Source organism: Brachionichthys hirsutus, chromosome 14, assembly GCF_040956055.1.
Source record: "Brachionichthys hirsutus isolate HB-005 chromosome 14, CSIRO-AGI_Bhir_v1, whole genome shotgun sequence".
In the NCBI taxonomy this organism is placed as follows: Eukaryota; Metazoa; Chordata; class Actinopteri; order Lophiiformes; family Brachionichthyidae; genus Brachionichthys; species Brachionichthys hirsutus.
The window spans coordinates 2959532-2972094 of NC_090910.1; the positions used below are offsets into that span (position 1 = coordinate 2959532).

The 12563-nt window shown below is 48.2% G+C and overlaps 1 protein-coding gene across 1 annotated transcript; it reads right to left on the reverse strand.

The window, feature by feature from the left end:
• Nucleotides 1-1120: 1120 nt before the first annotated feature.
• Nucleotides 1121-11736, reverse strand: LOC137903875 (ankyrin repeat and SAM domain-containing protein 6-like). Its single transcript, XM_068748041.1, has 18 exons — nt 11405-11736; nt 9252-9479; nt 9000-9183; nt 8758-8908; nt 8090-8134; nt 7810-8014; nt 7630-7736; nt 6334-6497; nt 5954-6191; nt 5817-5866; nt 5514-5708; nt 5272-5434; nt 5021-5193; nt 4729-4921; nt 3435-3502; nt 3182-3298; nt 2164-2260; nt 1121-2089 (listed from the first exon to the last, which is right to left on the reverse strand). The coding sequence occupies exons 1-18, from the start codon at nt 11734-11736 to the stop codon at nt 2040-2042; spliced, it is 2760 nt and encodes a 919-aa protein (XP_068604142.1). The 3' UTR covers nt 1121-2039.
• Between the last annotated feature and the right edge of the window lie 827 nt (nt 11737-12563).

The window sequence follows — 12563 nt, forward strand, 5'->3', positions numbered from 1 at the left end:
ATGACACATGAAAGCTATAGCATTAAAGGATTTGGCCTTTTACAGGTAGCATTACAGGGAAAAGGTCAAATGAATGAGCTTTAATTATAATAAAATTTAATTTAATGCTATAATTTGGACAAGTTTGGCGGGCCGGATTAAAAAGACCAACGGGCCGCATATGGCCCCCGGGCCTGGGTTTGCCCATGTCTGAGTTAGGCGGTGGAGAGGACTGCGCTCTTCTGTGATTTAACACGTACCATAAGATGGATTCTAGAAATACACGATCGTATTGTCGGTCGGGTACATCCAATGTTGGAAATCTCCTGGGATTTGATTGATCGATCGAAAAGGGTTGCAGTTAATCTTAAAGTAAACATCTCTTCATCCTGATCCATCCTGTGGCCAATGACTAATCCACAGAACCACCTTTTTTTATGTTTTCCTTAAGTATGAAGTAGAGGAAATATTATTATTATTTTCAGCTATTGTAACCCTAAACTCTGAGATAGCCTTGGATAATTTGATTGATTGCTGATTTCATCTGCTCTTTCTCCGTGCGGGACTATACAATTTAAATGTATGTAATATGAAAAATATGATGTTGATGTCGTCACTACGAGTATGAATGATGATACACGTAACTACCGTATTTTCCGTACTATAAGTCGCACAGATCTGAATTACGTGATCAGTTTGTTTACCTTGTTCTTCTGAGGCGGTTTTGACCTTTTGTTGAACGTTTACAGCTCGATCAATAGATAAATTCTTGAGATGAGGCCTGAGACGATCAACGCTTGCTGGAAGAATCTGTGGCCTGAAGCGGTCAATGATTACAAGGGATAATCAAGGGAGATGAGTAAGGAATTACCAACACAAGAAGAAAACAATTCCGAAAATGAAGAAGAGCCCGAGGAGTTATCTGGGCTAACAATAGAGCGCCGAGGAGAGTTGATGCGAATGGAAAAGAACATTCAATCAGCCATTGACGACACGCTTCAATCCATGAAAGTGCAAAATGCCATCGAATCAGCGATCGCCGTTTATAGAGGCAGGTTGGATGACGTGAAGAAAACAGCGATCTCTGTTGCTAAATGTGTTTTTCCAGCGATTTAATAAAATTTATTAAATATAACCTGTATGTAAACATTTTTAATACATTTCCTTGATGCTGCACGTAATTAAAATACTACTATTTAAAATGTTTATAATACATTTATTTATTTACATATAGAATCGATTCTGTTCGTAGCCTTTACGGACAGAATTTCTAGGTGCAGCCAGGTCGATGAGGGGGTTCGGTTTGGTGACCTCAGGATTGGATCGCTGCAGAGCCCAGGGTGTGCGTGGAGGTAAGCCTGACTAGATATAGACTCCCTCCAGACCCGCAAGCGAGGTGATATTCCATGTCCCACGAGCCAGTCTCTTTGTCCATTTGTCCCTCATGGCTCTTTACGGATATTGGGTCCACCAGCGGTTGGGCCCACGTGGTCCTTTTGTGCTCAGCACGACCGGGCCCGGCTCCAGGGCGGGGCCCTGGTTGCACCATACCGGACGACATTACGGTCCTTGATCTCTTTGTTAACCAAGCAGATCATTCCCCTCCTAACTGGATCTACACCGTCCACACGGTGATCTGGATCAGCACCAAAAGGTTCTAGATTGTTCTTGGTATCTTGATACACCAACCATGAAAAGTCAAAGTGAATCAGAGTTGAAGTTTTTAATGTTAAAGTGTAATATTTCTTCCTGACCTCATTCTGGATCCGATCCGGATGAAACTCAGTGGTGAGCTAGAGGCCCCCACCCTACATGTCTGTGCCAAATTTAATAAACATTGGTCAATAATCAGCTCCATTGAAGTGATCCAGAATCCAGGATGGTCACCAAAAGGTTAAGGTCGGTTCTTCAGCACTCATATTGATTCCAAGTCTCAGACATAAAGGGGAGACGTCGTGCTGCGAGGAGGCCGAGTGGAAGCGACCTTTGAATGCTCATCGAAAGCCCACAGAATGGATGCGCCGATGTGACGACGTGCACCTCCCAGGCGGACGGCTCGTTTACCGCTTGTTGGAGGAACGGACGTGGTGTCTCAGCCAGCCTGTTGGTGCTGATGGAGAAAGACGGAGAACGTCAGAGAGAAAGATCGTCCTGTTCTCGTGTACAGCGGAGGCCGACACTCACAGCGAGCTTCGCCTGGCTGCCGTGGGTTGCTGGCACTGCTGCCAAACGAAGACTGGAAGTTATGGATGGTCTCCTGGAGGATCTGCCTCTCTCGCCCCTGACAAGTAGAAATCAGTCAGATTATAACCCCAGGTCCCGCCCCCCTCTGGAATAAACACACGCTGCGTTCCTTCTAGTGCTCAGACTCTTCAAAATAACTCTCTCTTCACAGTTAATCACGGAATTAACGTTGGGTTAGACCAGTAGTTCTCAAATGGTGGGGCGATGTCAGGGGGGGGCGCCTGTGACCGCGGAGAACATGCTTTTTTTTGCCGTACTAGATTAAAGTGTAATTGCACATCCGCTCCAGTAGTTGGCAGTGGCGCCCTGATTGTCAGAGTGCACGCGGGGAGCTCTATGGTGTTGCACAGAGCAGGCGATAGGAAGAGCATTTGTAAACAAACCCTCAAGAGACAGCACAGAGAAATATTTAATGGGGAGACGGAGATGATAAAATGAAGGAAGGTCAGTCGAACGCCGAGACGAGGAACTATAACGTAGCGCTTAGCTTCACCGTGACTCCGGTGGGAGACGAGGGAAGACCTGACTTCCTCATTTTGCTAAAAGAAAGTCAGCACAATTTTTTTTTTCCATTTTGGTTTTGTAGGTTAAAGTGTTTTATATTTTGTGCTCCTGTGTTAATGTTGCTGATCAATTTTAATTTATTATTATTTATTGATGTTATTTAATTTAATTTATTATTTAATTGTAAAAATTGTAGTTTAAGGATTAAATAAATATTTCAGGCAAATTGATGCACAAAAAAATGGTAATAAAGTTATTCTTTGTTGTAAGTTGATCTATATTTCTTTCTTTTTCATATTTCTTTTTATGTTAATAAGGATACGGGGGGGGGGGGTCGCAAAATGTTTTTTTCTTCCTAGGGGGGTCGTAACAGAAAATAATTGAGAAGCACTGGGTTAGACCAATGAAAGCGGACGGGCGCCACGCCGTTAGCAGCACTAAGTAGCCCGACTACCTTTCCAGCATTGAGCTCTGATATGGCCGCCAGGATCTGCTGTCTGGGCCCATCGGTTTTAATGCCCAGCTCTTTCAGGTCTTCATCTGTGAGAGTAAGAAATGCCTCCATATCCACCTAGAAAACACACACACACACACACACACACACGCACACACACACGTGAAACATAAAGCAAATCATGCCTGCACAATTCCCTATGTTTAACATGAGTATTGATGCAAAAAGAAGTGAACAAAAATCGATTGATCACCTCCTGCTCCTCAAATATGGGCTGGTATTTCTCAAGGGACAGTTTCTTCAATATACTGGACAGCTCATCTGAAAACGTGCAGCGACAGATTGAAGGAAGAAAAAAAGGAAAGGCGATGGTGTTAAAAAGCAGTCAAAACTAAAGTTACAGAAATTCACATTCGGCATCAGAACCTGGAGGGAACCCATGCAGGCGCCGGGAGAACGTGCACACTAGTGCCGCATGGCTCTGGATTAGAACCCAGGAGCTTCAGTGCGACTGACTTAACTGTGTCACCCTCGCCCGAATGAAACAAATAAAGATCACAAGCAAATGAAAGGAAAGGAAATGTAACTAAACTGTGTGATTTTGGGTGTGTTCATTCTTTGGAAAAAGGAAAAAGCCCCAATTGCACAAAAAAACACTTAAAACCAGCAGGAGCTCCTTAGACATGAAAAAAAATCCAAGAAAATATGATTTAAAGATGAATACTTGGACATCTGGCATGAATCAGTGAGTCAACCAACAGACAGAGCGGATCCCGTCACAGACGCGAGGGCTCAGGATAGGACGTCATATCAACTAGCCAAAAACACATTTGAAATTAAGTGCTATTTCATTTTAAAGCTTAGCTTAATATTACCAAAATGAATGATTGCAAATCAGCAGAAAGGGTATTTTTCAAATTCAAAGTGGTGCGACACTTTATATAATACGAGTAGCATTAGCAACACTTTATATAATACTAGTAGCATTAGCGACACTTTATATAATACTAGTAGCATTAGCGACACTTTATATAATACTAGTAGCATTAGCAACACTTTATATAATACTAGTAGCATTAGCGACACTTTATATAATACTAGTAGCATTAGCAACACTTTATATAATACTAGTAGCATTAGCGACACTTTATATAATACTAGTAGCATTAGCGACACTTTATATAATACTAGTAGCATTAGCGACACTTTATATAATACTAGTAGCATTAGCGACACTTTATATAATACTAGTAGCATTAGCAACACTTTATATAATACTAGTAGCATTAGCGACACTTTATATAATACTAGTAGCATTAGCGACACTTTATATAATACTAGTAGCATTAGCGACACTTTATATAATACTAGTAGCATTAGCGACACTTTATATAATACTAGTAGCATTAGCGACACTTTATATAATACTAGTAGCATTAGCGACACTTTATATAATACTAGTAGCATTATAAACGATCGACACGGCATCAAAACAAGCGACTAATAATAATAACAGCGTCTCTTGATTTCAGCTGAAACGCTGTCACCTTCATCGGTTACGGTTCCACTGCTTGAGCCCCCACTGCTCTTGGAGCGAGGATGGGAGGAGCTTAAGGACAGAGCGTCCCCCGGGCCAGGAGGAGGCTTCGGCGTTGGGGAGGGGGATGGAGTCAGCGTGGGCGATGTGCTCTTGGAGGTGGAAGAATTCCCCGACTGGGGTCTCCTCTTCAGCTCCATCTTCTGCAAAGGAAACGTGGGGGGGGGGGGGGTTTGAGAGATTCCTCGACTTGGACTCTTTGTCACGAGCAGCAACGTAAATGAGAGAACGGAAACGCCGACCCGTCTGGGGTGGACGTCAGCGGCGACCGCGCTGGGGTTCGGGGGGGCGTCAGGAAGGCCGGCGTCAGGCGGGGGCAGCGAGGGACGGCCCTGCTGAGACTTCACATCCATCAGGCCTGCGGCTCGCTTCCTCTGGGCTGCTATCTGGGACAGAACGCTGTCTGCGCTGCCCCCTGGTGGAAGACAGAGGTTTTAAAGCTTCTCACTGCTCCCTGTTTGCCCCCCCCCAGTTTCTCTGTGCTGGTAGAAACCTGAGCGGTTGTGGGAGTCCCGGTTGATCCCCGCGACTCCGTTGGAGCCCCCCGAGGAGTGCGGTGAGTGGTAGTGTCCCGAGTTCGACGGAGAGGAAGAGGAGGGGCCCTTGGGGATGCTGGGAAACTTCATGGATCGGCTGACGACATGGCTGATTGATGTCTGGCGTATGAGCAAGACAGTAAGAGATGAAGGACTACAAACATGGACGCACACCCCCCCCCCCCCTACAAACACTCACAATATCCGAGTTCCCGCTGCTGTTCAGCTTCCTCTGGGGCGGCATGGGCAGGCGGGGCGCTTCGCTCTTTCCCTCCCCGAGCAAGCGAGAGCGGTCGGAGTTCCACGGCTCAAAGTTGGACGGAGGCAGGAAGGGGGGGATCACCGCTTTCAGCTTGTCGCTGGGCAGTCGGGTCAAAGGTGCCCCACTTCTGAGCTGGGGGGGGGGGGGCTCGTATAAATACTCCTCCACGAGGCAGGAACTAGAGCCAAAACGAAATCTAGCGCAGAGCACAAAACCAGAAATCGAGTCCAGCACTCCTACCATAGTCGTTATAATGAAATCCTCCTTTTCTGACAGCGCCCTCCAGAGGCCTGGAAGAGAGGACGTTTCCACAATCCCTCACAACATTGAGATAAAAGTGAAATACACCTTTAAGTTCAGGCGGGGGATCGTCTCACCGGCGTCTTTGCTCTCAGCCCAGGCGGTGCTGACGTCATTCCCCCCCGGGGCTGGGGGCGGGGCCGGGGGCGGGGCCTCAGACACGGCGCCGGGTGTCCGCTGCGCTTTCATCGTGGCATCCAGTGGCGCTTCGGCGTCGTAAGGAAACGGAGCCAGGCGGCCGGACGAAAGGCCGTGCCTCAGCGTGTGAGTCAGCTTCAGCCGCCGGAACCGATTCGACATCCGACTCCACCAGGACTGGAGGGGGGGGGGGGGCGGCGTCAGACATGGGGGAGAGTTTGAGACACCCCCAATTCATTTTCATTTTCATATTTAGGCTGGACAGAATGTCATTTACAAATAACCGATGACAGGAAGGGGACTTTAACCCCCGCTTTACCTTCAGGCCCCCCCTGTCGTCCGGGGGCGGGGGCACGGGCACGGGCACGCTGCTGAGGGACCGCCGGCTTTGGGAGCGGGTCACCGTAGCGCTGCTCCGGTGCGTCGGCTTGTCTTTGTCGACTTGCATGCAGACTGACGCTAGCAGACGCACCAACTCGGTGTCTGGAGGAAAAGAGCCAAAGCAGACGCTGACAAAACGGGTTCACCGGGTTCACGGAGGCCGCAGAAACCGGGCCGAGCCGGGCCCCCCCCCCCCACGGCGTTACAACAGGACTCCAGTTCATTCCCAAATCGTTTTCCCTTTGAACAGGTTGAATATTCAGATTTTAGCTGAAACCTAAACAAGCAGATGTTTAAGGCAGAACCCGAATCAGAATCCGTTTCGCTCTAAACGTTTTACGGTCCGTTCAGTACAGTAGTCCCTCGATATAATGCGGTTCATCTTCCGCGACTTCGCTGCTTCGTGGAGTTTTAATGCAATTTTTCAGATTTTTTTTTGCACTTGAACGCGCCTTGAAACGGCGCAAGACGAAGGGGCGCGGTCGGAGGAACTGTGAAATACGCCGAGTTGCTATTAATAACTTCTTATGTGTTCAACCTCGTAGGTTGATCATTAAAATTAAATTCGTTATTTCTAAAAGCTATCATGTTTATTTGTTAAGCGTTTGTTTTATAGCGCTCTTATTCTCTGTGTAAAAAGAGGCTTTTATTCTGTAGGAGCATAAGCGTCACGTCCCTTTTGGGTTTTGTTTCTTCCTGTTTATACATGTAGCCGCTGCCGTTCCGCTGTGCTAAGCTATCCAGTAAAGCAGCATGAGAGGCTAAAGACAGCACGAGTAGAATATTTGTTCTTCTGCACTACAAGCTGCTCTTCCCTCGACCTGCACGCCTTAACATTATTAACAGGAAAACGTTTACTGTACGTACTATATATTTTTATTTCTCAAACAAATGTTTCGTTCTTAAAACGGGTTTTGATCTTTGGTTTCATTCTATAATACTGAAACAATCTATTTAGATTAATGCCTGACTGTTAAACGTGTATAAAGTGTGTGGTGAGGGGTTTTACAGCCTTAAAACATTTATGTACATGTATAATAATTAAAAAAAATAAAGATCACTACATTGCGGATTTCACTTATTGCGGGTTGTTTTTAGAACGGAAAATGAGGGACTACTGTATCTAAATCATTTTACTGCAGGAGACATCTTCGGATGACTCCTCGCCGCCCTTCTCAGGACGGCGTGTAAATGAGGACGCTTCGTTGTTTTACTGCAGGCGGCCGAGCGTTACCCGGGTCGTTCAGCAGCATCACCAGATCAAAGGCAGTGTAGCCATTCTTGGCTCGAAGGTTGACATCGGCTCCTTGACTCAGCAGGTACTTCACAATGGCTTTATTACTGGGGGAGAAGAGGGGGGGGGGGGGGTTAGGGTGGAGCAATAAGGAATAAACCCGCGGCGGCGGCGTCCTACCCGTGATAGGTGGCCTGCATCAAAGCGCTCCACCCATGGACGCCATCTTGCTTGTCTACGTCTGCGCTCTTCTCCACCATCAGCTGCACCACTTCCAGCTGGCCGCTGACCGCCGCCACCATGAGAGGTGACGCTCCCTCCTGATTGGACGAATTCACCTGAGCGGGATCGTCCTCCAAGATCTCTTTGACCAGCTGGGAATTTCCTGTGTCAACATATACGCACGCCGATACGGACACGTGCATGAGGAGAAGCTAGCCGGGTCGGGTTTCGGACTTACCCAACTTGAGGGCGCTGAACACGTCCGGTCTTCTTCTCTCGTCGTCTGCGAGGACAGGAAGGAAGAGATGAGACCCCCCGATATACGCTGACGCAGCAGAGCGACCCGGCCCGAGTCCAGATTGGGTTTGAATCCAGATTGGGTTTTTATCCAGACGAGTATCCGGATCGCTCTCGAAATTTAACGGGACCCGAGTTAGATCCGATCTTCAGATCCTTTTGAAGCTCCGCTGGAGCGCATCCTAGCGGTCAGGGGGGCGGGGACACCCTGTACCAGATGCAAGCTCGTCTCACGGAGAAGATCAAAGGACTCGAACCCCGAACCCGATTTCTGTCAGGCAACAGCGCTACCCACTGGACAACCGTGCTGCCCCCGCTAGAATAAAGGTGCCCTTCATTCTGTTCCTTTGTTTTGTATTGCAACAATGGAAGAAAGACCTCAATGACAGACAGACAGACAGACAGACAGACAGACACAGACAGACAGACAGACAAACAGACAGACAGACACAGACAGACAGACAGACAGGCAGGCAGACAGTGTGAGCGAGAGAAAGCTTTTAAACACCAAATAAAAGTTTCTTCAGCTGTTAAACGGCTTCGTCTCCTACAAATACGACTTTGTGTTGTAGCTGCGTGGGGGGGGGGGGGTGTGCAGGGGGGGGTCACCTGTCTGGGGCCGGACGGTGGTGATGGAGTCCAGGTAGGCCTTGACGTCTCTCTGCTTCAGCTGCATGGCGAGTTCGAAGGCCGTCTTGGACAGAACGTTGACCCGGTCCGGGTCAGCTCCCCGCTCCACCAGCTGCTGGGCCACGGAGACCTGGGCCCCAGGTCGGGGATTGTTAGCGTTAGCATTAGCATTAGCATTAGCATTAGCATTCCTTAAATGTCCAGCTGTCCATGGAGCGCACCTTCCCGCCCAGGGCGGCCACCATCAGCGGCCCCCAGCCGGTGGTCCTCTGGGAGAAGTTGACGTTGGCGCCCCATTCCAGCAGCAGACGCACCGCCGCCTCGTGGCCGTGCTGAGACGCCACCATCAGCGGCGTGATGTCCATGAACTCCCCGCCGTGTTCGCCACCTCCAAAGCCGGCCGCACTGCAGAATGCGGTCGAGTCACAGCAGGACTGGGCCGGGTCGCGTCTCAAAGACGCTGCAAGACAAACCTGCAGCTCTTGTTGTTGTTGTTGTTGTTTACAGTCGGCGCGGCTTCCGCAGCAACAGCCAGAGGATCATAGTCGTCAACGTTGGCCCCGCCCTCAAGGAGGAGCTTGAGGACGTGAACGTGTCCCCCGCGGGCCGCCATGGTCAGCACGCTGGCGCAGAGCCGGTTCCGTCCGTTGATTTCTGCCCCGTTCTCCAGCAGGATGTGGGCGACGGTCAGGTGACCGAACCTGGACGGGGAGTCGGAGACACGTCGGAGACACGTCGGAGACACGTCAGAGACACGTCAGAGACACGTCGGAGACACGTCGGAGACACGTCGGAGACACGTCGGAGACACAGACTGACGAGGGACGGTTTCTGATGAACTGTTTACGCTCCTTGAAATCGAATTTCAACTCCAGAAAATGCTCAACAATTATTAAAATCACGTATTAAACCTGAATTCTTCTAACAAACGTGATCGTATTGTTAATTAACGACAACAAATGAAAACGAAGTTTCACAGCGAGATGTAAGACGTCCACACTAAGGGACGGAGACATAGAACGTCCAGACTAAGGGACGGAGACATAAAACGGCTAGACTAAGGGACAGAGACATAGAACGTCCAGACTAAGGGACAGAGACATAGAACGTCCAGATTAAGGGACAGAGACATAGAACGTACAGACTAAGGGACAGAGACATAGAACGTCCAGACTAAGGGACAGAGACATAGAACGTCCAGACTAAGGGACATAGACATAGAACGTCCAGACTAAGGGACATAGACATAGAACGTCCAGACTAAGGGACAGAGACATAGAACGCCCAGACAAAGGGACAGAGACATAGAACGTCCAGACTAAGGGACAGAGACATAGAACGTCCAGACTAAGGGACAGAGACATAGAACGTCCAGACTAAGGGACATAGACATAGAACGTCCAGACTAAGGGACAGAGACATAGAACGCCCAGACAAAGGGACAGAGACATGAAACGTCCAGATTAAGGGACAGAGACATAGAACGTCCAGACTAAGGGACATAGACATAGAACGTCCAGACTAAGGGACAGAGACATGAAACGTCCAGACTAAGGGACAGAGACATAGAACGTCCAGATTAAGGGACATAGACATAGAACGTACAGACTAAGGGACAGAGACATAGAACGTACAGACTAAGGGACAGAGACATAGAACGTCCAGACTAAGGGACAGAGACATAGAACGTCCAGACTAAGGGACAGAGACATAGAACGCCCAGACAAAGGGACAGAGACATAGAACGTCCAGATTAAGGGACAGAGACATAGAACGTCCAGACTAAGGGACATAGACATAGAACGTCCAGACTAAGGGACAGAGACATAGAACGCCCAGACAAAGGGACAGAGACATAGAACGTCCAGACTAAGGGACAGAGACATAGAACGTCCAGACTAAGGGACATAGACATAGAACGTCCAGACTAAGGGACAGAGACATAGAATGCCCAGACAAAGGGACAGAGACATAGAACGTCCAGATTAAGGGACAGAGACATAGAACGTCCAGACTAAGGGACATAGACATAGAACGTCCAGACTAAGGGACAGAGACATAGAACGCCCAGACAAAGGGATAGAAACATAGAACGTCCAGACTAAGGGACAGAGACATGAAACGTCCAGACTAAGGGACAGAGACATAGAACGTCCAGACTAAGGGACATAGACATAAAACGTCCAGACTAAGGGACAGAGACATGAAACGTCCAGACTAAGGGACAGAGACATAGAACGTCCAGACTAAGGGACAGACCGACAGAGACATAAAACGTCCAGACTAAGGGACAGAGACATGAAACGTCCAGACTAAGGGACGGAGACATGAAACGTCCAGACTAAGGGACGGAGACATAGAACGTCCAGACTAAGGGACAGAGACATGAAACGTCCAGACTAAGGGACAGAGACATAGAACGTCCAGACTAAGGGACAGAGACATAGAACGTCCAGACTAAGGGACAGAGACATGAAACGTCCAGACTAAGGGACGGAGACACAGAACGTCCAGACAAAGGGACAGAGACATGAAACGTCCAGACTAAGGGACAGAGACATGGAACGTCCAGACTAAGGGACAGAGACATGGAACGTCCAGACTAAGGGACGGCGTCCGGCCCCACCTCGCAGCCTGCATCAGCGGGGTCCAGCCGTAGTTGTTCCCGGTGTCCACCGACGCTCCCTTCCGCAGCAGAAACCGCACCAGCTTCTCGTGGCCGCTGGCCGAGGCGAACTGCAGGGCGGTGTTCCCCTCCTCGTCCGTGCAGTCCACCGGTACGAGGGACAACATGTCCGCGGCGCCGCTGCTGTCCGAGCCGTCCTCGGAGCGCAGCCTGCTCTGCCGGCCGGTCTCCTTCGGGGCTCCGGGCTCCAGGATGTCTCGGGCGGTCTCATAGTCTCCCTCGTCGCAGGCGCGGAAGAGCAGCAGCGAATTGGCGGGGACACCGAAATTCATCTCGTTCCACAAGTCTGTCTCACGGTGTCCATTCGGTGTCCTTTCGGCTCTCACCGACTATACCGGGCAGCTTCCCCGTGTGTCGCTGCGCGGCGGCCTGAGCCGGGAAATCATGACGCACAGCAAAATAAAGTTTCATGTCCAACAAAATAAAGTTTCATTTCCAGCAAAATAAAGTTTCATATCCAGCAAAATAAAGTTTCATGTCCAACAAAATAAAGTTTCATATCCAGCAAAATACAGTTTCATATCCAGCAAAATAAAGTTTCATATCCAAAATAAAGTTTCATATCCAGCAAAATAAAGTTCAATATCCAGCAAAATAAAGTTTAATATCCAGCAAAATAAAGTTTAATATCCAGCAAAATAAAGTTTCATATCCAGCACAATAAAGTTTCATTTCCAGCAAAATAAAGTTTAATATCCAGCAAAATAAAGTTTAATATCCAGCAAAATAAAGTTTCATATTCAGCAAAATAAAGTTTCATATCCAGCAAAATAAAGTTTCATGTCCAACTTGAGGTCAGATATTTGCTTCTCTAACACTCCAAGCGGGGAATAATCTTTTTTTAGGATGGTTTATGGGGTTTGAACAAAACAACATTCTTTTGTAAACCACCCGTCCGACTCTACTCGGTTCCGTTATGCGTTAAGTAGCCTGACGCGCTGTTGCGTCGACGGCATACACGTCACTTCCGCTTATTTTCAAAAGAAAACTCGAAAAGCCCTACGTTTATTTTTTCTATATTTTTTTGATTAATCAACCATAAAAACAAACAAATTGGGTTCATATTGAGAAGACAATTTCCATAATGGTACATATAGGA

Bases quoted from the DNA above. Each gene is read 5' to 3' on its own strand.
- LOC137903875 (XM_068748041.1), bottom strand. From the start codon at position 11,736: ATGAATTTCGGTGTCCCCGCCAATTCGCTGCTGCTCTTCCGCGCCTGC. The intron at 8,015-8,089 runs GTAAGTCCGAAA...ATGTTGACACAG, and splicing joins GTTCAGCGCCCTCAAGTTGG to GAAATTCCCAGCTGGTCAAA. The intron at 2,090-2,163 runs GTGAGTGTCGGC...TTTCTCCATCAG, and splicing joins GCAGCCAGGCGAAGCTCGCT to CACCAACAGGCTGGCTGAGA.